Source organism: Gallus gallus, chromosome 4, assembly GCF_016699485.2.
Source record: "Gallus gallus isolate bGalGal1 chromosome 4, bGalGal1.mat.broiler.GRCg7b, whole genome shotgun sequence".
NCBI lineage: Eukaryota > Metazoa > Chordata > Aves > Galliformes > Phasianidae > Gallus > Gallus gallus.
The window spans coordinates 14,272,112-14,298,033 of NC_052535.1; the positions used below are offsets into that span (position 1 = coordinate 14,272,112).

The window sequence follows — 25,922 nt, forward strand, 5'->3', positions numbered from 1 at the left end:
CTTTGGTAGCACAACATGCCAAGTGCCACCTGAGCTGGACAGGGCGTCGCTATGAACTCTGAGCACAAGGCACGGTGCATGCAGCCCTGCCAATTGTGCTTGCAGACTGTGCAATGAGAGGGGGGTAAGAGTGGAAAAGCAAGGAGCTAGCAGCTCGTTCTTCACGTGGCAGCTGGCTCCCTGCCTCCCAGCCACAGAAAAATCAAGAACCACCTGGGGAAATGCGGTGGAATTTTGCAAATGCATATCAAAAGATGTCACGCAAGAAGGAAAAAACAGTAAATACAAAACATGCTTCCGTGCATTTTTGATAATGAATTAGATTATTGCTTGGTAATAGTGCCGTATGAGCCCATTTCTCAACCCGCAGAACCACGGGAGCGTACAGCACAGCCTGTGAGGAGCGAGCGAGCGCTTGTCAGCCAGGTGCCAAATGCAAATGTCAAACACGCGAGCAAAAAATATCCTGAGGGCATCTTTCATGAAAGCAGCAGCTTGACTGCTGGGTACGGCGTGTAACGTTCCTCCAATTGCAAGCAGAAAGCAAGCGGTGAGGAACACGAGAGAGTATTTTGCATAAGCAGGAGCTACGAGCGTTTGAAGCTGCAGTAGGACGGCCGGATATTAAGAGCCGCTGGTAAGATGTGCTCCATCAAGCCTGACAGACGCATCGCAGAGCGGCATTTGTCCACCTGAGAGACCTTTCGCGGCGCTGCGGGTCCCGTGCTGCTGCAAACCGTGCCCCGCAGGCGGGGAAATCGCGGCCCCGCAGTTCGGGGCGCTGCTCTGCAGGTGTTATCCAGCGGGGAGAGGGGAGCTGGGAGCCTCGTGCTTCAGTACGGGACCGCCATCTGGTTCAGGGCGCTCCGGCAGCGATGGGAGCAGCGCGCGGAGAAGCGGCTCCGCCAGTAACGCTGCCCGCGGGAGACGCGCTCGGGAGAAAATATAAAGGCGGTTCCCCAACGCGGATCCCCCGCTCCGGGACCCGACCCGGCCCGCAGAGACGCCCCGGCCCGGCCGGTCTCGCCGAAGCCTCGCGAGGGCTGAGCGGGGCGGGGCCGCGCCGTGTTTGGGGGCGGAGGGGCCGCTCCCCCCGCCCCGGCGGCTCCCCCCCCCCCACCCCCCCCCCGCCGCGCACAAAATGGAGCAGGGACCCGCGGCCGCCTCTGCCCGATCGGATGGCGAAGTGCCCTCCACGTCCGCGGCCTCCGCGCAGGAGCCCGGCGCCGAGGAGGTACCGCTGTGGGATGCGGGAATTGGGGGGCGGCGGAGCCGCCGGCCCCGCGCGGAGGCCGCGGTGCGGCACGGCCCGGTCCGGCCTGTGTGGCGGCTGAGGCCCCGGGCCCGGAGCCGTGCTCGGTGCGCTCTGCCCTGGCGCCTCGCCCGCCGCCTCTGCCCGCTGCGCGGGTTCGGGGAGTCCCGCCCGGCTCCGTGAGAGGGCCGCGGGCGGGGCGGCCTCCGCGTCCTTGGGAGCCGCGCGGGGTTCGGGCTGCGGGGTCCGGCGGGAGCTCTCCCTGAGAGCGCTGACCGTGCGCCCCCCGTCCTCGTGATACGGCTCAGACGTACTGATATCGGTGAGGACAGGGTTTCGCTGCGTGGAAGTCTGGCTGAAAAGCATGCCTGACCCGTTGTTTCATTGCTCTTGTGCAGGAAGGCCGTGAAATACGGCAGTTCTCAGCGTTAGCTGGTCGTTTGGGAGACGAAGCTTAAGGGTTATTTTTGCAGGGGGATACCCTCTATTCTGTAAGACTGGTTGGAACCAAAAGGGATGCTACGTTGGCAGTAATACCTGCAGAAAGCAGAGAGTGGTTTAGATCGCTGCCGGCCTGTGCCGAGCTGCTCCGTGCCTCTCTGAGGGCTGGGAGGATGGGTGCAGGAGCTCCTGCTCAGGCTGTGAGCCCCCCTTGGTTGGGCCTCAGGTCTGCTCCACAGTTCTGCAGTTCAAAACCTGTGGGATAACAGGATATAATGGAACCTGCGATGCCTCTTTCCTCTCCTACTGCTTTACTTCACCGTTAGTCATAGCCCTAACAGTATTTGAAGTGTATTTCTGCTTTGCATACACCTGGTGGATGCTCAAGTGTTTGCTTGTTGTGATTCATAACGCGTGCTCAAAGTACTTGGTTGCAAGAGTGGAGTGAACCAAAGCTGCCCTCAATACTTACATGAGTTTGTGGTGACCCACCCGGCTTAGGGCTGTTGGACTCAGGGCTTTGTTGATCAGGCTGGCAGAAATGTCAAGGGCAGCATTTTGGATCCTTGAAGCAGCTGAGGTCTGTCGGTTCTGGACAGTGATGCTTGTTCCTGCTCTCTGTCAGCTCCACCAGCACAGAACTGCAGCACTCCAGAGAAAGTATGGCATGCTTTTCTCTTGCTGAGCGATCAGGAGGGTCTTGTGCTGTGTGTATCTTATACTGTTGTCATCAGGTTTTGGTATTCTGCTTTGGTTTGTTTGGGTTTCTGTACTATTTTGGTGCCATTAGCAGATACACTGCAATGAGAAGCGAGGAGCAGCAGGGACATAAACGTGTTCTGCCTTGAAACTTGAAGTGTAGGCTGTGAAGTGATGCTGCTGGAGCTGCATGAACTTCACACCTCTGTTTGTGTACTTGCTTAACTCAGGAAATAAATATGTATACAAAGAGTGACTTAATGTTGGACGTTTTGAATGCATCCTGCAACTTAATGGCTGAGTCTTGCACAACTGAACACGGGCATTTACAAAATCATTAAATAGTCAAACAGCTTAATTATATACTTTGTACTGCTCATCACTGCAGAGAGTTGTGTCTTCAGGCCAAACTTTAAAAGCATTTTTTGGCATCAGGAATTGTTTGTCCCATTTGCATCCCTCTGCCTAAGTTAAAGAGTGAGGTGACAGATACGTTTATCGGCAACAATTCTGAAATGTAAGTAAGGATAATTCTGTTTGACAAGCTGTTAGATACTTAGGACTGTTTTGGTCAGGCTTTGCCACCTGGCCCTGAATAGTTTAGCTCACAGTTTCACTTTGAGGTCTTTGAACTCCACTTATTCACCTAGGAGTGCTATAAATAAGAGCAAAGAAATTTACTCCTGTTTTTCACGTTTATTTTTTTTTTAATATCTTTTCAAGATACTGAGTTTATGCGTTTCAAGTGAGATCTCTGATAAACTGAACTTGGCCCTCTCCTACTGCTTTGCTTCAGTCCTTCCAACTTGGATCCTACTTGTAAATTGAAGCTGAGTCTCATCCTCGTGTTTATTTTTACGTTTTATCTGGCCATCTCTCCTACCTTTTAGTAACATCGTGAGTTCTGTTCTGGGTGAAGTAATGCAATCATTTCCTGTTGAAATAATTACTTTTTAAAATTTCTTATCTTTGCTTTGTTAAATGAAGATGCTGATATTTACAATTTGAATTCCAGAAAAATGATCCTCCGTTTCAACTCAAACTTCCTCCAAAGGCAGCCAGGCCTGAAAAAGAGGTTGACCCAGAATATGAAGAGAAGATGGTAAGTATTTTCACAACGAAACATGCTGCAGCTTTTTTTAGCATTTGTTTGCTTGAACTGGATCAGTAAAGTTGCAAGTAAGAAGAAGTTCCTGTAGGCAGGGTATGTAGGAAAGGGAGGACAAGTGGGCCCTCTGGGGAATACCACCTGACAGTGGCCTCCACCTGGGCGTTAAGCTGTCGACCGCAGCCCTCAGGCTGCGACCATCCAAACAGTTGTTATCTATCAAATAGTCCAACCTTCGAGTCTATGTTTCCCCATCTTAGAGATAAGAATGTGGTGTGGAACCCTGTGGGAGGCCTTGCAGAAGTCCAAGTAGGTGACATCAGTTACCTTCACTTTGTCCATCCCTCTATTGTAGAAGGCCAGCAGGTTGGTCAGGCATGCTCTGCCCATGGTGAAGCTGTGCTGGTAGTCTTGGATCACCTCCCCATCTCACGTGTGCCTTAATGTATCTTCCAGAAGGATCTGTTTCACAATCTTCCCATGTGCAGAGGTGAGGCTCACTGGCCTGTAGTTCCCTAGGTCTTCCTTTCTCCCTTTCCTAGAAACAAGAGTGTTGTTTCTCTTTTTCCAGTCACCAGATGAGTGGAGGTCACTTAAATGAAAGCAGTATTGAAGCTGCTAGTTTCTTATACAAAAACACAAAGGTTTCATGTATTGATATGCCTCATAATATATACTCACAAACAATGCAAAAGAGGATCTGTCTAGGACAAAAATTAAGAGAGCTTGTAGCACTGAAGAAGACAGTTAATTGGATGACTTCTGTATTAAAAAAGCAGAAATAGGTGGACTTTGCAAACCTTGTTCTTGAATGACATGTAGTTAAGTTTTTGGTTGAAGCTGCTTTTTTCTTAGAAGCTTTAACATTAAATGGATGCCTAATAATTGCAGTAGTATTTGTGAAGCCACCAGAGCCAGGGAAGAGTATCACTGTTAGACATAGAAAAGTTGATACCTGTCTGAAAGAATACTTGATTTTTTTAGACATAGAAGACACAAGTAAATGTGTCTGTTGATGAGCTGAATGATACTGGTTTGATACACACGGGAAGTTCTGTGTAACAGGTTATTTGCTTCTAAAATCAGTGTATTGTGAATGCATTGCCCTCATGTGGCAAGACATTGCCTTGCATCCCGGATTCATTCACTGCCTTTTTTCTTTGACCGATTGGTGCTGTGGCGCATGCTTTTATGTGTAAGTTACCTACAGAAAAGCGTTCTGTTGTTCACACTTTTTTAGGAAATATATGGTACAAAAATACGGTTTAACTTTATGTACCTTAACGTGACCTACAAAATTTATCACGTGAGAACTGGTTTAAGTGATACAGCACTATGCAATGCTTAGAAATGGCATAGAAGAAGCGATAGCAATTGTATTCTACCAATAGGTTTTGCATTTTGTCCTATTTTTCTTTTAAGAAATATTTAAGTCCTGTATATATAGAGGTCACAATGTTTTGCTGTGCTCATATAGTGAAGTGAATATGCATTTCCAATATGAATTGGAAATCTGAGAGCAAATGCCACTAACTTCTGTGCAAGCAGTATTGAGCTTGTGCATCCCCATTACTTTTGTTACTTCTAAAATCAGAGCTATCACGGTGTTGTCTTGGACGAGGTCCAGGATGTCTTGACACTGACAAGTGAAAGGCTAAGATTCAGAACTGTAGTTTTCAAATTAGCTTTCGAAGTGTACCCTTTCAGTTACTGGGGTACTGTGCCAACGTAAGGAGTATATACAAGTAAACTTCCTGAGTTGTTTTTACTAATTTTGGGGTTTTGAAGGGAGATGAGTTGTGGGGATGAGGTTATCAGCTCTTGATTGTATTCGAAATTACTGTGGTGTTTGTGAAGGACTTTTTGAACTACAGCGAATTACAAGGGGGTACTCTAATGATGCAAAGTTGTAAGCAGTAGGAGCTCAAGAGCTATTCGTGGTGTTTGCAGCACTCTTAGTTTGTTGAGGGTAGGCAGAGAGTCTTCCGAGTCTATGCTCAGAAGTTGTCTTCATGAGTACCTGAATTCTGTTTCTTAAGAAAAATACATATTTTTTTTTTCTACTAAGAACAGTTATTGCTTTTGTTTCTCTCTGGAAACTAGAAAGCAGATCGTGCAAAAAGATTTGAATTCCTCCTGAAGCAGACAGAACTCTTCGCTCATTTTATCCAGCCTGCAGCACAAAAATCACCAACATCTCCATTAAAAGTCAAGCTGGGACGTCCACGGATAAAGAAGGATGAAAAGCAGAGTTTGATCTCAGCTGGAGAGTATGTTTAATTGTTATTTTTGACTTAACACTTTCAAGAAAATTATTCATTTTAATGTATCTATTCAGTAATAGAGATTGTGCCTTAAGTCCAGAACATTTGTAGTTGGTGGTATGTCGTAGTTTCTTTAAAAATGGATTTATGTATGCATGTTGGATCCTCTGCATTAGTATGATCTTGGATCAAGAGAGCACCTCTAAAGTAAAATCCTTGGTTATTGCTATTTACGGTGCTCTGGTCTGTGCTGCGGAGTGACAGATGGCATGAACTGAATTTCTTTTGCATGACACTGAACTACCAGATGCCCTCCAGAAGCAAATCAGGTATGCTCCAGCCACTTGTGGGCATGTCAGTGGGACAGAGCAGAGGTAGACCAAATTCAAACTGTGCCACGTAGTGCCAGGGTTGGATGAACTGCCTCATTTCACTGGTCGTTCTATGCTAGTCCCTAATCCAGATCTACACTGCATGTAGTGTTGCTGAGGGGTTATGTATAAATGAACATGAAGTTTTTGAAGTGTTTGCAGAATAACACTTCGTTTTATCAATTCTTAGAAATATTTTTGGAATCAAGTTAATGAATTTTCTTAAGGGTATACTCAACAGGTAATGAATTCTAAGTTCACCTCTGATGTGGGTGTTGTATTGCTGTGTTGCTCTTTAAAATGTGCCTTAAGGAATGTTTGATACCTGTCAAAGTGTAGCTATGACTCTGGAGGAGAGAGATGCATATCAGTCTTTCGAGTTACAGCTGGAATGAACCAGGAGGAATAGATGATCTACAGTACGTGATTTTGGCCAAAGATCAGGGTGCTGATCACACATGCTCATTGTGGGTAAACGATCATTTCTGTGCTAACTTCTTCTTAGGTTTTATAGTCAGTGTTTTGAATTTTTTGTGTACACATCTTGTGTTCTTTAGTTACCGTCACAGACGCACAGAACAAGAAGAAGATGAAGAACTGTTGTCAGAAAGTCGGAAGACATCTAACGTGTGTATTCGATTTGAGGAGTCTCCTTCATGTGAGTATCCTGATGCTTTGAAGTGGTGAAAAGTGATGAGCAGAACACAATTACGATTTTATACTTAGTGTTCTTCTACTTAGAGAAATGTTACATTTGCAGATGTGAAAGGAGGAACGCTAAGAGATTACCAAGTCAGAGGTCTGAATTGGATGATCTCCTTGTATGAAAATGGCGTTAATGGCATTCTGGCAGATGAAATGGTAAGCAGTAATCTTTGGGAATTTGTGGGAATTCACCATCCTTTCCTGTTGCTTCAAATTAATTTGTATATTTTCTTATATTTTATATCCTTCAGTTTCCCATCAGTGAATGTACATTGTATGCTTTGTGCATTACATTCTCATTTGTAGTAAAAAATACATGGAAGAGATTATTCAAGGAGTTACTATTCCAGTTATGCAAATAGTAACTGAGAGTCCGTGTGTACTTCCAATAGACAGAAATGGATTCACATTTATTTACTGTTTTGTATGTGACTAATATGTTCATAAGTAACAACAGTGTGCAAATTCCTTCCTTCAGCACTACCCAGAAATATGAATGTGTGCAGCCTCTAGGTCCAGGATTTTAATGCGTTTAATAAAAAAAAAATAGTTTCTTTGTGTCTAGAATTCAAGTTAATATATCTTCAAAGTATTTAAAGAATTCTTTGGTCAAAATAGACTGATTTTGAATGATGAAACAAGATATGTATAAGAACATGGATTTTAATGTTTGTTCAGTGGATGTTGTTTTGAGCAGAATTCAAACACTGAAGTACCTTTAGTATTTACTGTATATGCAACAAGTAGTATGTGCCATTTTACAGCAGTTAGATTTTTTTCACATCTGGAACTGTAATATAATGAAAGATAATGCGTGGCAAATTTCTGCTGTGTGCCTTGCTATAAAGTTCAGTGCTAGGAAAGTTGAAACTATTTCTGTCCAGTGTCTTGTTTCAGTAGGTTTCTTTTTTCCCTCTTTGACAATGTAGGGTCTTGGTAAGACTCTGCAAACAATAGCACTGTTGGGCTATCTGAAGCATTATCGAAACATTCCTGGGCCACATATGGTCCTGGTTCCAAAATCAACTCTTCACAATTGGATGAATGAATTTAAACGCTGGGTTCCTTCATTACGTGCTGTTTGCCTTATCGGAGATAAAGATGCCAGAGTAAGTGTTCTGCATTTAAACCATGTCTGTGTTTTTCTATGGAGCCCACTTTCTTAATTACAGTATTTTTCAGTAGTCTTTAACTATGTTTGCATTGAAAATGCAGAATGTTATACTTGTAACTCTGAGGATAAAATGCAAATCAGTAAGTGAAATAATAAATTGATATTGAAGTACAGCTGTCTGTGACTAACCTTTTCTGTTGTGTTCCTCCTTGATGTTTGCACTATCTTTGATCTCCTCTGTATTTGCATTGTGACAGTTTTATTCCTTTTCCTTTATTGTTCTCACTGTGTCTTCACCTTCTTTAGGTGATGCTCCCACTTTGTACTTGCATCCAGTGTCCATGCTCAGCCCTATAACTGGGCTTCTGTTGTAGAGCTTTCATTCCTAATAGCGTAGGCTTTGAGTTTGGCAGAGGGTGGCTTGTTGCTTGAAGTGGAGAATGACTTCTTTGGTTCTCCAGATGGACTGCGTAGATCTCTATTGCTAATAGCACCTTTATGAAGGGGGCAGGAGGGACAGGTGGGCTGTTTCAAAACCACTTTCTCATTAATGGAGATGTTTTGGACTGGGTAGTTTAGTGTGATGTTTTTTCTTTTGCTCCCTTAATAGTTTGTACTGTACTTGAACTACAGAGAGAAAACACACTGAGGAGTAAATATCTAATGCTGTACAAAATAATTTCCCCTGTAAAGTGGGAAGGATTGAAAACTTTAGTTATAGTAACTTTCAGTTATACAAAGTATTTTTCAGACTTGTTTTGTGTGCTAACTTAGTGCTTCAGTACTGAGAGAGATTTTTGTGAATTGCAAAGATATTGTTTCTTTATAAAAGCTAATTAATTCACTTGCTGTACTGTAGGCTGCTTTTATCCGCGATGTTATGATGCCTGGTGAATGGGATGTTTGTGTTACATCATATGAAATGGTCATTAAAGAGAAATCAGTCTTCAAGAAGTTTAACTGGAGGTACCTGGTAATTGATGAAGCACACAGAATAAAGAATGAGAAGTCTAAAGTAAGCTCAAATATTTGATCCTTTTAAGATATTTTTATACAAGGTTCTCTCTGGTTTTAGCAATTTTTTAATGTTGAGTATGTGGGGTTTTTGTTTTTTTGCTATAGCTGTTGGGCTGTAAATATTAATTTCTAATATCTTACTGTCTTCAAATTCAGTTCATGTGATTTCATGTTTCAGAAACCAATGAAAATAGATTATGTTAAATGTACATTATGAGGATAACTATTTGTTTTATTCCCAGCTGTCAGAGATTGTCCGGGAGTTCAAGACAACAAACAGATTGCTGCTTACAGGGACTCCTTTACAGAATAACCTCCATGAACTGTGGGCATTGCTTAATTTTCTTCTACCTGATGTCTTTAATTCTGCGGATGTAAGTAGAGTTTGGAAGTAAAATCTTCTTGTTTCAGGCTGCTTTCTGTAGAAGAGGATGTTCAGCCTAGTAAGACGCATCATGTATAGAAAACTTGGATTCAATAGGAGCTCTGTGACTTGCCTAACTATGGACTCTTCTCTCTTCTCTCTCTCTTCTCTCTCTCTTCTCTCTCTCTTCTCTCTCTCTTCTCTCTCTCTTCTCTCTCTCTTCTCTCTCTCTTCTCTCTCTCTTCTCTCTCTCTTCTCTCTCTCTTCTCTCTCTCTTCTCTCTCTCTTCTCTCTCTCTTTTCTGAATCTAGTTAAGACAGTGTGTTACATTAGTGCGCACAAGGCCTCAGACTGGCATTAACAATTCAATACTTTAGAAAAATAGAGTTTTGCAAACTGGAGTAGGACTTGGGAAGGCAGTACAGAATGCACATCCAAATGTGCACAAGCTTTTTTCATTGAGAATTGGAGTAATCTTTCACTGTTTATGTTCCCATGTCTGTGCATTACTTGTATTGTTTTTGCTGTCATGTTTTCTATCACATTTATTTCTTCAGGATTTTGTCTTTAACTCTTGCACCACCATTAAGCAAGCTCTAAGGGTAGGTACATGCATACTCCAATGGTGAGCATGGAGTAACATTGGAAATGGAACATAGTAGTAATGTTTTGTCAGTGGAGTTACTCAGTTGACTTAAATGTTTTAACTGTCTGGGTAGCTGGCAAAGAATCATGGCCCTACTTTTCTTTCACTCATAGAAATCATTTGTCACTCAGCTGGAATGAAAGAGAATCAATATGTGTCTGTTATCACCACACATGATAAAAACAGTTCATGCTAGTTGTGCTGTTTCTTCCCACAGGATTTTGACTCATGGTTTGATACCAAAAATTGTCTTGGTGATCAGAAACTTGTAGAAAGACTTCACGCTGTAAGTAAAGCTTTTATCAAGAGCCATCATTAGCATACACAGTGTAAAATAAATGAATAAAAGAATATTTCTCCTTTTGCCTTAGTCAAAGTTAGATGAATGTAAAGATACTGAGTTACAGAAACACCCAGCTGAATCTTAAGAATGAAATGCTAGAACTTACTGGTTAGTCACTGCTTTCTGTAGTGTTACTGTTTTGAAGCAGATCAAATCTGTGTATAAAATACAAAACTAATTTTGAGACCTCTTGGAAACAATTTATTATCCCTAGTACTAAACTAATACAGGCTTCATGCAAGCTTGGAAAGGCATGTCTTCATCTTTGGTTTGCTATGCATGAGATAAGACTTCCTTCTGATTTATTTTATGACTTACAACAAAAGAAGTCTAATATACAGTGCTTATCTTTGAAATCTTGATGGAATTTGTTTACATCTCTAGAGTAAAAAAAACAGACTATAAAGGGAAATAGACTTTTATAGGCTCATGGATTTGGTTCTTGCTCAGGACAGCAGCTGGGATGAGTATGGCAATCTGTGTAATACTGCCCATTTTTAGTGTGAACTTGGGAGTGTAGTAGTGGATACTTCATTTTTGCAGATTGTAGCAGAACTGTTCAGAATGAGTCACCATGACAGCAATAGATATTGGTTAGTTTGCAGTAAATGTCACAGAAATGAATCTATTAACTTTGTATTTCAGGTGATCAGTTTCAAGTAAATGTGTCTTTGAAAAACTCTTACTTTGTAGGTTTTGAAACCATTTTTACTGCGTCGCATAAAGGCTGAAGTTGAAAAGAGTTTGCCTCCAAAGAAAGAAGTAAAAATTTATCTTGGACTCAGCAAAATGCAGAGGGAATGGTGAGTTACTTAAAGTAAGGTTCTTCTCTGATACAGAACACTACAACTCTTCATGAAGATTTTTTCTTGGTAGTTGCACGTTAAGGCAGTCAAATGGAGAAGCCTATTTATAGCTATTTTTGGGGCATTGTAAAAGTGCACGAGCTGTGAAGAACTCAGGAACTGTAATAAAAAGGGATGGGAAGAATAAAGCAGAACCTTTCCTTCCTTCGTTAAGTTTATTTGAAAAAATGTATTCCTGCTAAGTTTCATTTTTATTTATTTTTTTTTAAATGCAACTAGGTATGTGCCAGTGAAAGTCTGAGTTGAAATTACCTGTGGCCACAGGAGCCATGTACCCGAGGAAAAGTGAAAATGAAAATGTCAGGTCAGTGTAGCAGCTTCAGGAGAATCAGTGAGATCTTTAGTCAACTTCATAGTCACAAAATATGTAAGAGAAGCTTAAGAAAACCCAGTGAGTGACAGATCACTGTCACTTGCAGGCAAGTTGCCTTTTGTGTTAGGTATTGAGTGTTAAGTGCTTAATATCAGTCAGATGTTTTCTCCAAATTTGATAATAAAATGGCTCATTATTTAAGTAAACAGAAACAACTCCTGCTTCCAGAAATTAGTAATTGGGATTTGCAGATTTCACTCATGCTTTAAATATGAAATAAAAACTGAGAGTTATTCAAAATTGCCTGTAAAACTTCAGGTATACAAGGATCTTGATGAAAGATATTGATATCCTAAATTCAGCTGGGAAAATGGATAAGATGCGTCTGCTGAACATTCTGATGCAGTTGCGGAAATGCTGTAACCATCCTTACCTGTTTGATGGTGCTGAGCCCGGCCCTCCTTACACCACTGACACACATCTCATCACTAACAGTGGTAAAATGTTAGTTCTGGATAAACTGCTGGCAAAACTCAGAGAGCAAGGTGAGTTGAGCTTGTGAGCAGTAACAATCTGAACAGTCATCGTAGGTAAAAATTACGTTTTTAAAGCATGCGGAGACTCACTGTTGTCTTCAGTGAATGCATTTGTTATTTTCAGTGAGGTTTTGTTTGGAAAAGTCAGTTTTCAGTAGACCTTGACGAATGGAGGGGTAGAAGGAAGCCTTATAGGAATGGTGAGGAAGACTAGTGATATGATTAAGTAGAAGGAAAGGGAAAAGTCTCTACTGCTAGTGGATAGACTAAGAACTACTCTGATGAGAGGATTAGCGTCTGTGCACATCTCACCATGTTTTTAAGTGCTCTGCTTCTTCAACTGTATGTTTCTTTTATAGAGATTATCAAATAATCTGTCTTCAGGAGAAGTTAAATCAATATCAGAAAAGTAACTTTATAAAGAGACTTATTTAAATTAGCGCAATAGCCCTGTAAAAATTAACTTAGAAATATAAAACCAACTGAAGCTTCTGTGTTCTGTCAGGTTCCAGAGTGCTACTTTTCAGTCAGATGACCCGTTTATTGGATATTTTGGAAGATTATTGCATGTGGCGTGGGTACGAGTACTGCCGACTTGATGGGCAGACACCACATGAAGAAAGAGAGGTAAGAAAGATGTGTAAACAAGAAATGTCTGATTTACACCTTAATTCATTAGTAAACTGTTGTTGTGTTCAGGTATATAATACACTAAGGATACACTTGTCATTCCTTAAACGGAATCATTCATTAAAATAAAGAAAAAAATGCTACAGTTTAGAAAGGCAGCTAAGACTGTTTTTTGATTAAAAGTCCATGGTAAAGTAGGTTTCATGCATTCCTCAACTAATTGAACAACTGTTTTGTTGACTCTGAGTAGGTTTGCACAGGTGAAAATATCCACGTGGTTGCTTCTGGTGCTGTCATAGAACACTTCTTTCAAACTCTGAAGACATTTCTTTGAAAACTTACCAGTGTTTGGGAAACAACTGTGATGCATTAATGATACTCTTCTCTTATAGGAAGCAATAGATACATTTAATGCTCCCAACAGCAGTAAATTCATTTTCATGCTGAGTACCAGAGCTGGGGGCCTAGGAATTAATTTGGCAACTGCTGATGTGGTTATTCTCTATGATTCAGATTGGAACCCTCAAGTAGATCTGCAAGCCATGGTGAGTTAGTCGTCAGACACGTGGTGGTTTGTTGAAGTTATCGTTGCTCAAGTTGAAGTATTTTCTGAACTTGCTTTTTAGGTATTTTTCATTACTTTTTAAAATTTATTACCAGCAAAGTAAGGAATCAGATAAAGTACTTTGACTGTTTCCAAAATAATAGGAAAAAATTGAAAACATGCAGCACTGCATTGAACCTTCCTGGAAACCTTATGCTTCTGCAAATCGCCTTTTTTTTTTCTGCAGAAGTGTAACATCATTTACTTGTAAAGAAGGAAAAAGAAACCCTAATGTTTGATTTTAAATATATTTGTTTTCTCTTTCTGATGCTAATTAATTTCTATAATCGAGTTATGTAATTTGTGGATTAAAAATGTCATGAGCCTTCTTGCATGCTTGCGGCAGTTCTGCTTTTAATGTTAAGTGCATTAAGTATTTACTGTGAATATCTCACACCTTCTTCTGAGATGCACTCTGTTTACCAATCATAGATGAAATTCCTGGAAACTGCTGAGTGTGACTTATATGATGTTCCTGAAATCCCCAAAGCTCACATAACAAAGCTTATTTAGAAGGGCAGTCAGAGAATGCTGGTGCCAGCACTCAAAAGGACCATTTTTTTTAATTGAAGACAAAATATTTTTATTCATATTTTGTAGAGAGAATCACCACCAGTTCTGATACATGTAAATACAGTACGTTAGTCATAGCTTCATATACTGTACACTGTGAGCTCCGTACTGATGATTTAATGTAGCCAACTTGGGAAAGCTATGGCATTGAGGCTGTAGCTGCATGAGCTTTGCACATGGAATTAATGCTGTCAAGCCAAGGATGCTATGTTTCAGTGCTGTCATGAACTGAATGTAGTGTGGGCTTGTGTACATATATCACACAGCTGCAGTTTAGACGGACATTTAATTATGTGCATTTACAATAAAGCAGATGTATTTATTGCAATAGAAAGACCTCAGATTTAAAAGGTGTAATAGCCAGCAATGTAGCTAGGTAACTTTTGTATTCTGCTGAATAAGCAAGGAGCCAAGAAATTCATGCTAGCTTCAGGTTGATGTTTCTGCCTATGTAGCAAGCTAACTGTCTATTGCTTGTGAGTTTTGTTGCTGAACACTCATTAATTTATGTTTGTTAGGATCGTGCGCATCGTATTGGTCAAAAGAAACCAGTACGGGTGTTCCGACTAATCACTGATAATACTGTTGAAGAGAGGATTGTAGAAAGAGCTGAAATAAAACTGAGGCTGGACTCTATAGTTATACAACAAGGTATCAACTGCTATATATTTTTTTCTGCAACAGAGTTGTTCAATACCTTCAAGTATTTGTTAAACAGCTGTACGAAAGTACGGTCAGAGAGAAAGCAGGCCTTGTGTATAATAACAGTATGCTAAATTCAAGTATAATGCAGAAGTTATTCAGTTGTTCAGCTGAAATTTTTGAAAGGACTGTTTTCTTGGGTGATGTGGGTATAGATTCAAAGATATTCTAAATGAACAAGGTACTGAAGAATAGGTGTACTTCTTACCACATCCGAGCTTAGTAAAGATTGAAGCTGCTTTGGGTGGCTTTGTTTAAAACGTCGGGGAAGAACAGTTTGTCAAAAACCGAAGTTCTGTAGCTGAGTTTGTGAAGTTTATGAGCCATTGAATTGTTCCTTTCTGAAAGGATGGGCTGCTTAATGAATAACGGTCAAAATCGTGATGGTCTGTGGAGACCGGGTTGCTGAAATTTTGGTACAGAGAATAGAGTTTATGAAAACTTAAAGCATTCACATACGGGTCAAAATCAGTGAAGTGAGTGTTAAAAACATTGAATACTACACAGTGGTTATTCCAGAATAATTTGTCACTCTTAATTTTGAAATAGGGTTTTGATATTAAGTTCAGCTAACTTTGCAAGAGTAACACCTTAAATACAAAATGGATTATCTGAATGTGAAATTGTTTGCTATGGCTTGATCCATGACCCGTTGTTGCATTCTATATTTTCCTTAAAGTTCCCAATTTCTGTTTATTTTCAGCTCAAGTTAAAGGCAACTTTTTTCCTTTGGTTTTTTTTTCTTTTTTTTGCTTTCTTTTCTGCCAGAGAACTGCAAAAATCCTCTGTATTTGTGTTTTTATTGGATCTTTTACCTTTTCTGTAGCTTTCCTAATATTTTCTCTAATTCTAGGGAGGCTCATAGACCAGCAGTCTAACAAACTGGCAAAGGATGAAATGCTGCAAATGATCCGGCATGGAGCTACACATGTCTTTGCTTCCAAAGACAGCGAGTTGACGGAAGAAGACATAACCACTATTCTAGAAAGAGGAGAAAAGAAGGTTAGAGCAGTTTTATATAGATGTTGAAGTGTGTCAAACATTAAAAATAGATAAGCAAAGTGTATTTTACAGAAGAAGACAAGAATGGTGTAATTATTATGTAAATCTGTTTTATATGCCCACCTATTACTTCACTATTCATAAATATTTCAAAGCTTCTGAAAGCTTCGAAGGAGTGGGAGTAGTGAGTTGTAATTACTTCCATTTCAGACTGAGCACTACATCTTAAGCATTGTTTAATTCATGGGGCTTTTAGAAACATGTAAATTTTATGCCAACAATTCTAATTGACACAAAATCTTTATGGAACTTCATTGAGGAATAGCTAGCTTTGTGGAGGAAAAAAAATGAACTAACACTTCAGCTCCAAAGTGTTGGGCATAAATTCCAATTAAATCTGAAGTTAAATCATATAACTGTAGGGCCACATTACAGCATTTATAGTTTTAGTTTAATGGGAAGGCTTAGAGTCAGTTCTAAATGGGAAAACGCTGTGGGCATCTCTCCTGGATAATAAGAGAAATGTAAGTAGAATTGTGAAGTACAAAAAAAAAAAAAAGCAACATGAAAAATGATTTTAATAATGATGAATGCTTTTTTTCTGTGAAAACAGAACAACTTGAGTAAGCCTAAAAATATTTTGTTGTATTTTAGACAGCTGAAATGAATGAAAGACTGCAGAAAATGGGGGAGAGCTCTTTAAGAAATTTCACTATGGACACAGAGATGAGCTTATACAACTTTGAAGGTGAAGATTATAGAGAAAAACAAAAGGTAATTTTCCTTAGAATGACAAGTCTCTGATTGTTCAGTTTAGCATAGCCTGTATGCTCGGACCTCTAGAAATGTTGTGGCTAAAAAGGCTGTGCTAGAGAAGAAATCACTGATGAATTCACTTAGCCCTACACAAGCATCAGGATTTTTCTTGGTAACTTCATTACAAGAAGTCAGCTTAATACAGCACAGTCTTGAAGTATGACTTTGTAAGTTTAATAGTGTTTAATTGAAGTCCTTCAGTAAGATTAATTCACTGCTATCTAATGGATTTTTTTGCCAACGTTGTAGTTCTTGTAGAGTTTATTACTTGGGATATTTAGAGAAGCAATTCAGGCGTATCATAATAAATGATAGAATTTAGAACCCTAGACCATCAATGGTGTTTGAGTAGATAAAATCATAACTTCCCTCAAGTAACCAAAGTCAGTAGAATACTGTAAAGGTATTTGCCCATGCCACAGCAAGACTATAGCCCGCACTAACTGTTCTTCAATGTATTGTTCAATTCTGCTTATAGTTGAGCATGATGGAATGGATAGAGCCTCCCAAACGAGAACGCAAAGCTAATTACGCAGTTGATGCGTATTTCAGAGAAGCCCTACGTGTCAGTGAACCCAAAGTCCCAAAGGTAATACAGTGCTGAGTATGGAAATTATTTTTGTGCTTCTTTTGCTTTTCTCTTCTCCCCTGTTGCATCCCCTGCTCTCACCTTATATTGGTATTAAAATTAACGTGTAAAGTGGTACGCTGCCTACTTGGTTCAATTATGGCAGTTTAAATACTCAAAATCAAGCTTATGTAATGTTAATACACCTGTCTGTGTTTAAAGGCTCCGCGACCTCCAAAACAGCCAAATATTCAGGATTTCCAGTTTTTTCCCCCGCGGTTATTTGAACTTCTGGAAAAAGAAATTCTATATTATCGTAAGACGATAGGTTATAAGGTAATGCTTTTTCTTCCCTCCTTTGCCCCCATCCCTCCCACTTTAAATTTATAAATAGTATTTTTATTACTCTTTGCAAATCCTCTTGAAAAGAACTAAATGAAGTAAATAAGACTGTATTAATCTGGTCTTATTTTTTTTTTTCGAAGTGCTTCTCATTCTGAATGAACATGGCTTGAAGTCTCTCCTCCTGTTTCTGTTGCATTATAGAGTAGAAAAAGTTGTCTGTAATTCCTTCCTCTATTAAAAATGTCATATTTGGGCATCTTTGTGTTTTGTGGTGGGTTCCTAGCAATAAGACTGAGTGGAAAAAGTGAAGGTAGTTCTGATGCTTAATGTACTTTTTCTTACAAAAAACAGTATGATATGTGGTCTAAGGTGAGAAAACAGTTTTTTGACAAATATAAGATCACCTTCCTGAGTACAGGGTGTGGGTTTTCATAGTTGTTGTGTATCTTAAGCAGAAAGTAACTTCAGGTAATATTGAAGTCAGCTTTGTGTTGACACGATGGTAAGCAAAGTGACATCAATTTTCCTCCCATTTTGTTGGGATATAAAATGTTTAAAGACATTTTTTCTTTTGTAACGGTACTACATTCAGACTTGACAAGAGGCTTACCTCTTTTTTTCCCTTCCATGTTAGCTGAATTTCCCCCTCTCTCCTGCTGACATTACCGGGCAAGCAGTGATCATTGATTGTGTTCTGATGTTGATTGTCATTGCTTGTGCCACTGTTGGATCATTAACTGGAATAGATCCCCCTACTTCCAGTACCTTACTGCAAAACAGCCATGTCTCATGACAGATTGTGGCAAGAAGAAAGCACTTGTAAAACGTGGTGGAAAACATAAACTGTCATACGAGGCAAGATAGGAAACTACCATTGTGAAAGAGTTGAATAAATATTAGCAACATATATATATGTATTTTTTAAGGCAAGGCAGAAGATGTCTTAAAGCCTAGTAGGAAGCAAAAAATTTTTCTGTGAATGGCAGGATAGATGAGAGTTAAAGGAAGTAAAATGACCTGAGGGATAGAAATTCTTCAATGAATGCTTCAGCGAGGCTGAGAGAGTTGAAATTGGAGTTGGGAAGACTGAAACTTAAGGCCTAGCAAAGAAGGAAGGATGTTCTGGTCACTGCTCACTTCTGAAGACTGAACGAATGCCAGGTGAAAGAGAAGTGTAAGACTTCTGGAAATGAAACATGAATACAGGAAAATGGATTAAGGCTGTTAGATGGCTAGACATAGGAAGCATAATACAATGTCATTGATGCAGAGCTTCTATTTGTTTGCAATAGCAGTTCACCTACCACTTAAAGTATGTACGTAGTGAAGTTTGTAAGGTATGTTTTAGAGAGGAGAGAACAACAGATTGAAGATAACACCTTGATAAACTGAAGCTTCCTAAAGAAAAGTAGAGTAGGGTCCTTTTTATTACTTACAGGTGAAGCTAAACTTTCCATTTCTTACTTGAGACAAGAAGGAAGAAGTGGAGATAAATGATAAATACGTTATCTTGTCTTATAGGATGGTATTCAACTTTGCAGTAGTTCAGTAGCCACAAACGTATTTTAGTAATCTGGTATTTAAAAATATGTTTATTATGGGTTTGTTTCTTCAGGTTAGCCAAGGTGTGGGATGCTCTTTTTTTGGTTTTGCTCTGTGATAACAAACATTTAGTGGGTGCAGGTTACCACCTCAGTCCTGTGTGATTTAGCATGCACTTCTAGATGGTAAAGCAGGATTCATCAAAATGTGTCTTTAGTAACATTTCATTATTACTTATTGATGCCTCGGATCTTAGGTTCCCAGGAATCCTGACCTCCCCAATGCAGCTCAGGTGCAAAAAGAAGAACAAAAGAAGATAGATGAGTCTATGCCTCTGAATCCTGAAGAAACTGAAGAGAAAGAGAAACTACTAACGCAGGTAAAATAAGAATGGGTCAAGTATCACACTGTGTGTGTGTGTGTGTATATATTTTTTTTTACTGGTATGGAACATAAATACAAAGTAATAATGATGCCACATATGCAAAGGAAAGCTACACTGATGTTGCAGAGAGCTACAATGATTCTGACTTGCTTTTCTTCTGCAAAACCTTTCCTGTCCTTGAGTAAGTTTCTTAGTTTTCTTAGTCAGCTCTTGTTCCTTGAATGTCTGCAATATTTCTGAGGCAAAGATTGTGTGGTCAGTGTCTGGCCCAGCAGTCCCTGCAGAAACCAGTCAGTGGCTTACTTTTACCTGCAGCTGTCTTTTGATTTTTGTCAAAAAAAGGTTTAAGTCAGAGAGGACAAGTTGCTATCAACATATGTTTTTTACACAGCTGTATAAAGTGGCGTGTCACTTTCATGAATTCTGCCCCAGTTTAGCTTGGCATGTTCTTTTTCTGCCATGGCTGTCTCTGTATCACTGGCTAGTTTCTTGACATTTTTGGGCTGTTACATTGCTGAACTAGGCTTATTAAAAGCTAATTTGTAAGGAGAAAGGTGTATCTCAAAGTAACAAGTTTTCTCTGAAACAATTGAGCTTAGTGTACCTTGAAATTTGCAAGGTCACAATTTGACTGTTAATCTCACCTGTTTATGGTAGAGGAAATATTTAAGCTGTTGTTATATGTGTCAGTACTGCTGTTGATGATTGATTAAAAATCTTTCTATTGTGTATATTAAACTTGTAAAGAAGCTGTCTAATAGTAGATTCAGGTGTAAAACTGGCAGAGTTCCTTGTAGTGCATTTTCTTTCATCACAGAAATACTCTTGCAAGTTGCTGTTAAGGCATGTGACATGTATTTTTATATTTTTGACGTTTGCTTCTCCCTGTCTTGAAAACATGATGTCTTTCTTGAATGGTGTTTTTGTGCATTACATTTCACTTAACTGTTGTTCAGTTCTGAATTCACTTCAGTACACAACACGTTTTCTATTTGACAGTGCTATGGAATTTCTGTTTGATTGCATCTTTTCAGACTTGAGATTTTTTTCTTGACATAGTTAAATTTTCATCCAACAGTTTGTTTGGTTCAAAATTTGTGGATATTCTAAATAGCAGCAATTGCTTTAGATGCTTGCATTGCTTCAAGAACTTGTAATGACACTTGCAATGGAATTTCATGCACTCCTAAAACTTTCTGTTACTTTTTTGATGAAGGGTGATTTAGATGAAACTACAGTGACCTGTCAGTGAGATTTTTCTTCGCAAAAGTACTGTAGAGAAGATTTTTAAGAGGAAGAAAACGAAAAAGCTGTTACTAATGCGTGTGGAGTCATGCAAAACAAATCAAAAACCCAAAAAAAACCCCAAAATCAACCTTCAAACTCTTTAGACTTCTAGTGACTCAGTAATAAGCCCTGGGTAATAGATGTTATGGAAATCCTGCAAAACTGTTATCCACTGTGACTGTGACACTGTAGAGGCATTGCCAGTTGAAACAAACAATACATACATAAGACAAAACTTGTTACCTTTCTCCTCAGTAATGGCTTCTTGATCTCTTGCTGCCTACAGGGCTTTACAAACTGGAATAAGAGAGATTTTAATCAATTTATTAAAGCTAATGAGAAATATGGTCGTGATGATATTGATAATATTGCTCGTGAGGTGGAGGGAAAGTCACCTGAGGAGGTCATTGAGTATTCAGGTATGTGGATCTGTTGAAATATATTTCATAGTTCTGATATCCATAACTTTTGCTGCATATTCTTCCGTAAGACTTAGGATTTGGATGTGTATAGGAAGAACTCCTTTTAAAAGTATGTCATAATTCTTCCTAGATGACTTAATTGTGTTTAAAAGTTGTTTGCAGCATAGAATGTCTGCAGCTGTCCTTATCCATCCCTCAGTTGAAATCTAAAACGTGGCATACTTGACTTACATTGATGCTATGGTCTTGCAGATTCATGAGGTTGTGTTATAGAAGCTACATAATTCTATACAGGTATATTTGCTTTTCTAGGTAGTGCACTGTGTCTTGGTCTTTGGTATTTATCTTTTAATTTGTTCAGAATTCTACCTGTTTCATTCTTATATTAATTTTCCTGAAATCCTTCATAAAATTAAACTTTGCAGTGTTCTGCCTGTTGCTTAAAAAAGAACATTTAATCAGGAGCTCCCTATAAAGTACTGAATTTACTCTGAGTTGATTAAAAGATGTGAAAGGAGAAAGCCACAAATTACAAGTTCTTTGTATACCTGAAGTACTAAGTAATCCCTGGTGACCCTAGGCAGCAAGTGAGAGCTGACATTAACGTGTGTCTGCTCATGTTACGTTACTAACCAGTTTCACCATTCTTATAAGAAGCCCACTTTAAAAGGTCTTTTTAGTTTTATGTAATTCAGTTAATTATACTGGATATAGACCATCTTGCAATTGTTAGTAACTATTGCTTATATGAAGACTGCTCTGCAAGCAACTCCTCCTATTTTATGATGTTGGCCTGCAAGATCAGAGGTGGATGTTGGTGGGATGGCAGTAGAAGTTGAACCTTCCCACCAATGTCCTGTTAGATTTTGTTGCTCTGTGACAGACAGCAGCAGAGGGGTAGTATGACAGAATGGTCTGACATAGAAGGGTGTATGAAGCAAAGGGATGGAACTGAATTCCTCCATATGGAAAAAATGGCACTCACTGACCTTCATTGACGCTTGCTGAACATTTATGGAAACCAGCAGTGGATGTGAGCACAGTGAGAAGTGGGAGGGGTAAGTTTCAGTAGTGGCAACAGTGAACAGTGCTCATCTCTGTTGGTGCAGATGTTCACAGGTGTGGCATGCAGGCTTTTGTTCATTGCTCTTGAAAATGCAGAACTAATGATGGTGACTGTTGAAAAGTAGTGTTTTGTAGCTGAGAATTTGTTCTATCAAATGGTGTTATTGTGCTCTTTGTATCCATTGTAATTTCCAAGGAAATAAATAGGAGGCATTACATCTACAGCAACCCATATAGTTGATTTTAAAGATGGTGAATGAAGGTTTGTGCAAGGTGTCTTTGGCTAGCACAGTAAAAGGGAGAGTATGATCAATTCCTTAAAACTTCACAGATCTACAAACTGCATTACATTTTCTGCTGGAGTGCTTTAATGAAGTAAAGGTGTAAGAATAAAGGAAAAGACTTTATTTTATAAATTGTCTTGCTTTTTTTAGCTGTTTTCTGGGAACGTTGCAATGAACTGCAGGACATTGAGAGAATTATGGCTCAGATTGAACGAGGAGAGGCAAGAATTCAACGGAGGATCAGTATCAAGAAAGCCCTTGATGCCAAAGTAATTACTGCAAGGTTTTTTAATTTAGGTTGATTGCTTCTTACTGTGCCTGTGGTTAGAGGTGGTTAGAATCTTTTGAATCCTTTCAGAAAGGGAGCAGTTAGGGATGGGAGTTCTAGCTTTTTACGTAGTAACCACGTGTCTGTCATCAGCAGTTCTATGTAATAAATCCATGATGACATGCTGTATGCTTAATAGTGGGTTTTGTTTTGTGTTCAGATCGCAAGGTATAAAGCGCCCTTCCATCAGTTGCGTATTCAGTATGGAACAAACAAAGGAAAAAACTACACAGAGGAGGAAGACAGATTTTTGATCTGCATGTTGCACAAGATGGGCTTTGACAAAGAGAATGTGTATGAGGAACTAAGGCAGTGTGTGCGCAACGCTCCTCAGTTCAGATTTGACTGGTTTATCAAATCCAGAACAGCAATGGTAGGTATCGGTTACATGGACTAAGTTATTACTTTACGTCATTATTAAGTGTATCTTCCCTTTAAGTACCATCACATAAATTGGATTCATGCCAGCATACTGGAAATTAGGAAATGTGCTGAAAAAGTAATGTTGGCGTTCATTCTCGCTTCAGTTTTTTCTGAAAGCAACATATTATTCCTGTAGCACAGCAAACAACACAATGCACAGCATAGAAAAGTCTGCCAAGTCACGTGCTACCCAGAGGGACTAATGCAGAGGTAGGCTAGCCTTACAAATAGCAGTGGTACTGCTGTTGCAAACTGGAAGTTTTAACGTTCTCTCTTAAAATATGACTGCTCTTCAGAATTATTGGACAACATTAAAGTCTGAAAACATCCTAATTATATGCTTGGAGGAAATTTCAGCTTTTCCAACTTTGCTCTTTAATTTTTAGAAGCCCAAGGAAGTTTTCAGCGCTAAATGTGAGCTAATCATTGGTTTAAAATAATTTTTGTAGTTTTGAATAAGGATTTCATATGTAAGTGCTTTTTAGTTATCATTTTCTGAAGATTTTTGTTCATTCTTGGAAAATAAATCCAAGTTTGGTAGATAATAAATAGACTAATGCTCTGAATTTAGGCTGTATTTTTTTTCTTTTTCTGTAGAGCAGAAACATACTTTTAAAAGTGTTGAGAGGTGACAGCACTAACAGAAGCAGCCTTGGTGGCTGCAAATAAGGTATGTAGATAATGAATGTAGGACGCTTGTAATGAAGCTGTTAGCTCAGCCCTGCAGTCATTGCTCAGGTCAGCATGATTCAGAGCCTATTTATGAGTACAGTGTGCAACTCTGCACCATGTAAAGAACACGTACATATGTAATTTGTATGTGAACATATAAACATGGGAAACATGTCCTTCCAGTTTTTCTTATAATACTTGACATAATGTGATCTTACTTGCTTCCAAGGTTGAGAGCTGGGCATGATGGGCATGGCTGGCACATCAAGGGGAAGTACCCTCTCCTGGATGCAGCTGTCATAGATATTCCCTCTTGCCTTGTAAACCAGTTTCTAATGCAGTCTTACATTGTGGTCATGTAACTCACATGCTATTTTGTATGCAAATCTGCAACTTCTAATAGTTCAGTAGTGGCAGAACCACCGTGCATTACTTAATGCAGTTTCCTGACTTCAGGATGTGCTTATAACATGCTTTTTCAGAATTGTGGGTACAGTACTAAGAATAGTAGAACAAGTTAAAATATAAAAAGCATGTATTTGAACAGGTGGGAATGTGTACTTTTCCACTGCTGTAGCTTGACAGTACAATTTTTGCCTGGCATTTCAGCAATTGAAGTGTTTCTGGATAGACCAGTGGTTACCCTTAATTAAAAAGGATAGTAAGCTTTTCATGCTGAAATGTCAGTTTGAAGAATTACTGATGGTAAAATTGTAACCATAAAGAAACCTCCAGTATTAACTTCAGTTAATTTTAAGTTGTCTATGGAGAAATCCATTCAAGTAAGTCATAGAAATTGGTACTAGAAATTAAAAATATGGCTCAACATTTAACTTTGCTTGGCATATTTAAGTCAGAGGTAGTGTTAAATCTTCTGTTTAAATCTTCATAATGATACATTCAGTCAATTTTTCCTTTTTAAAGGAGAAAGGAGTCATTTTCTAAAGTATAGAAATGTTTCATGGTATCTATTGCTGAAACTGAGGGAAGGGCTTACAGTGAATTCTGGATTATTTTCTCTTAAAACTACATGCAGTAATACTGACTTGTTCTTCTGCTGTTAGCTGAAGGAGTGGTATGAAAACACAGAGATAAAATGATCTTTCTCTTTATATATCCATTTATTTTTCTTAATGGTTCAAAATTGTTAGGATAGTTATGATTAGACTGCCAATAATTGGTACATTTTATGCATACAGATGTAGTGATATTTGTGGAAGCATTCACTTCTGTGGATCTGTTTTGCGCAGGCTTGATACTTTCTCTGAATAAAAGTGCTGGAGAATAATTAGATTCCAAGAATAACATACTAAATATAAATAGAAATCATTACAAAGGGATATGTGTAGTAAGTTTAGTGGAAGTGGATAAAACCCCTCCTTAGAGCACTGAAATTCACATGTAACCTCAAAGTTACCTTTTATTACATTCGAACTCATATGAAACAAGTCAAGAAGGGAGAGTAATTCTGAAAAGAATTTGTTATTGGGCTTTCCAGGAAGACTGCATTCTACTATCCACTAGATGTCTCTTGAATTCCACATAAGTAGCTGATTTATCTTCCATCTTATTTTTTCTTCTGTAAGTTTCTCATTGGAAAACAAAAATAAATTGTTTCATTGACTTATTCCACTAAGAGATCTCTTAAAAAAAAAAAAAATGTAATCTAAAATGTAAGTTTGCAGAGAGAGAGCTTAGGTGCTCTTTAAAGTGATAAATTTCTTAACATGGCTTGGAGGCATACGTGTTTGGTTTGTTTCCTTCCATGTAGGAAGACCACAAAATATTGTGACAATAATGAATCTCCTCTCTGTTTTCTGGGCATAATTTGTGCATGTCCTTTGACTTTTCTGCAAACCCTGCCCACTGTAAGAAAAATAACCCGGTGTACATACAGGAATATTCAGACCTGTTGCCAGAGCTTTGAACTTCTGCTTTCACACTCATGCCAACATCTCTGCCTTCAGTCACACAGAAAGGGATGGTTCAGTGCACCCATCTTATTTACTGCAATAGTAGATGTTATAGCCATGAAAGCAGGGAGCAAAGTACACCTTATCTCTTTCAATCCTAAAGAGAAAAGTATCAGGCCATACTGAATGAAATTGCTTCTCCAAAGGTGCAAGGCATTTCAGGCTGAGGTACTTTCATAGCACTAAAATGAGGTAGATCAGTCCATACACTTCATGTAGTTCAAGGCAGAATTCATCATGCTGTGATAGTAGGTGTAGCAGA

General features: G+C 39.1%; 1 protein-coding gene across 3 annotated transcripts in view; it reads left to right on the top strand.

Annotated features, from left to right (window-relative positions):
* Positions 1–599: 599 nt before the first annotated feature.
* The window catches only part of SMARCA1 (SWI/SNF related, matrix associated, actin dependent regulator of chromatin, subfamily a, member 1), a 28,908-nt gene continuing 3,585 nt past the window's right edge, over positions 600–25,922 (top strand). The window contains exons 1-23 of one of the 3 annotated variants that reach the window (XM_040700152.2): positions 1,123–1,234; positions 3,408–3,494; positions 5,604–5,770; positions 6,693–6,793; positions 6,896–6,996; positions 7,770–7,949; positions 8,814–8,969; positions 9,214–9,345; positions 10,199–10,267; positions 11,018–11,127; positions 11,822–12,048; positions 12,545–12,666; positions 13,062–13,214; positions 14,365–14,497; positions 15,402–15,550; positions 16,205–16,324; positions 16,845–16,955; positions 17,157–17,270; positions 19,078–19,200; positions 20,780–20,912; positions 22,415–22,533; positions 22,753–22,965; positions 23,613–23,685. In XM_040700152.2, coding sequence (XP_040556086.1) covers positions 1,142–1,234; positions 3,408–3,494; positions 5,604–5,770; positions 6,693–6,793; positions 6,896–6,996; positions 7,770–7,949; positions 8,814–8,969; positions 9,214–9,345; positions 10,199–10,267; positions 11,018–11,127; positions 11,822–12,048; positions 12,545–12,666; positions 13,062–13,214; positions 14,365–14,497; positions 15,402–15,550; positions 16,205–16,324; positions 16,845–16,955; positions 17,157–17,270; positions 19,078–19,200; positions 20,780–20,912; positions 22,415–22,533; positions 22,753–22,965; positions 23,613–23,684 — 2,985 coding nt within the window. In that variant the 5' untranslated portion in view covers positions 1,123–1,141 and the 3' untranslated portion in view covers position 23,685. Of the gene's footprint in view, positions 638–1,122; positions 1,235–3,407; positions 3,495–5,603; positions 5,771–6,692; positions 6,794–6,895; positions 6,997–7,769; positions 7,950–8,813; positions 8,970–9,213; positions 9,346–10,198; positions 10,268–11,017; positions 11,128–11,821; positions 12,049–12,544; positions 12,667–13,061; positions 13,215–14,364; positions 14,498–15,401; positions 15,551–16,204; positions 16,325–16,844; positions 16,956–17,156; positions 17,271–19,077; positions 19,201–20,779; positions 20,913–22,414; positions 22,534–22,752; positions 22,966–23,612; positions 23,686–25,922 lie in introns of those variants that run through there. The other 2 variants (XM_046940536.1, XM_420329.8) reach the window with 2 other exon arrangements.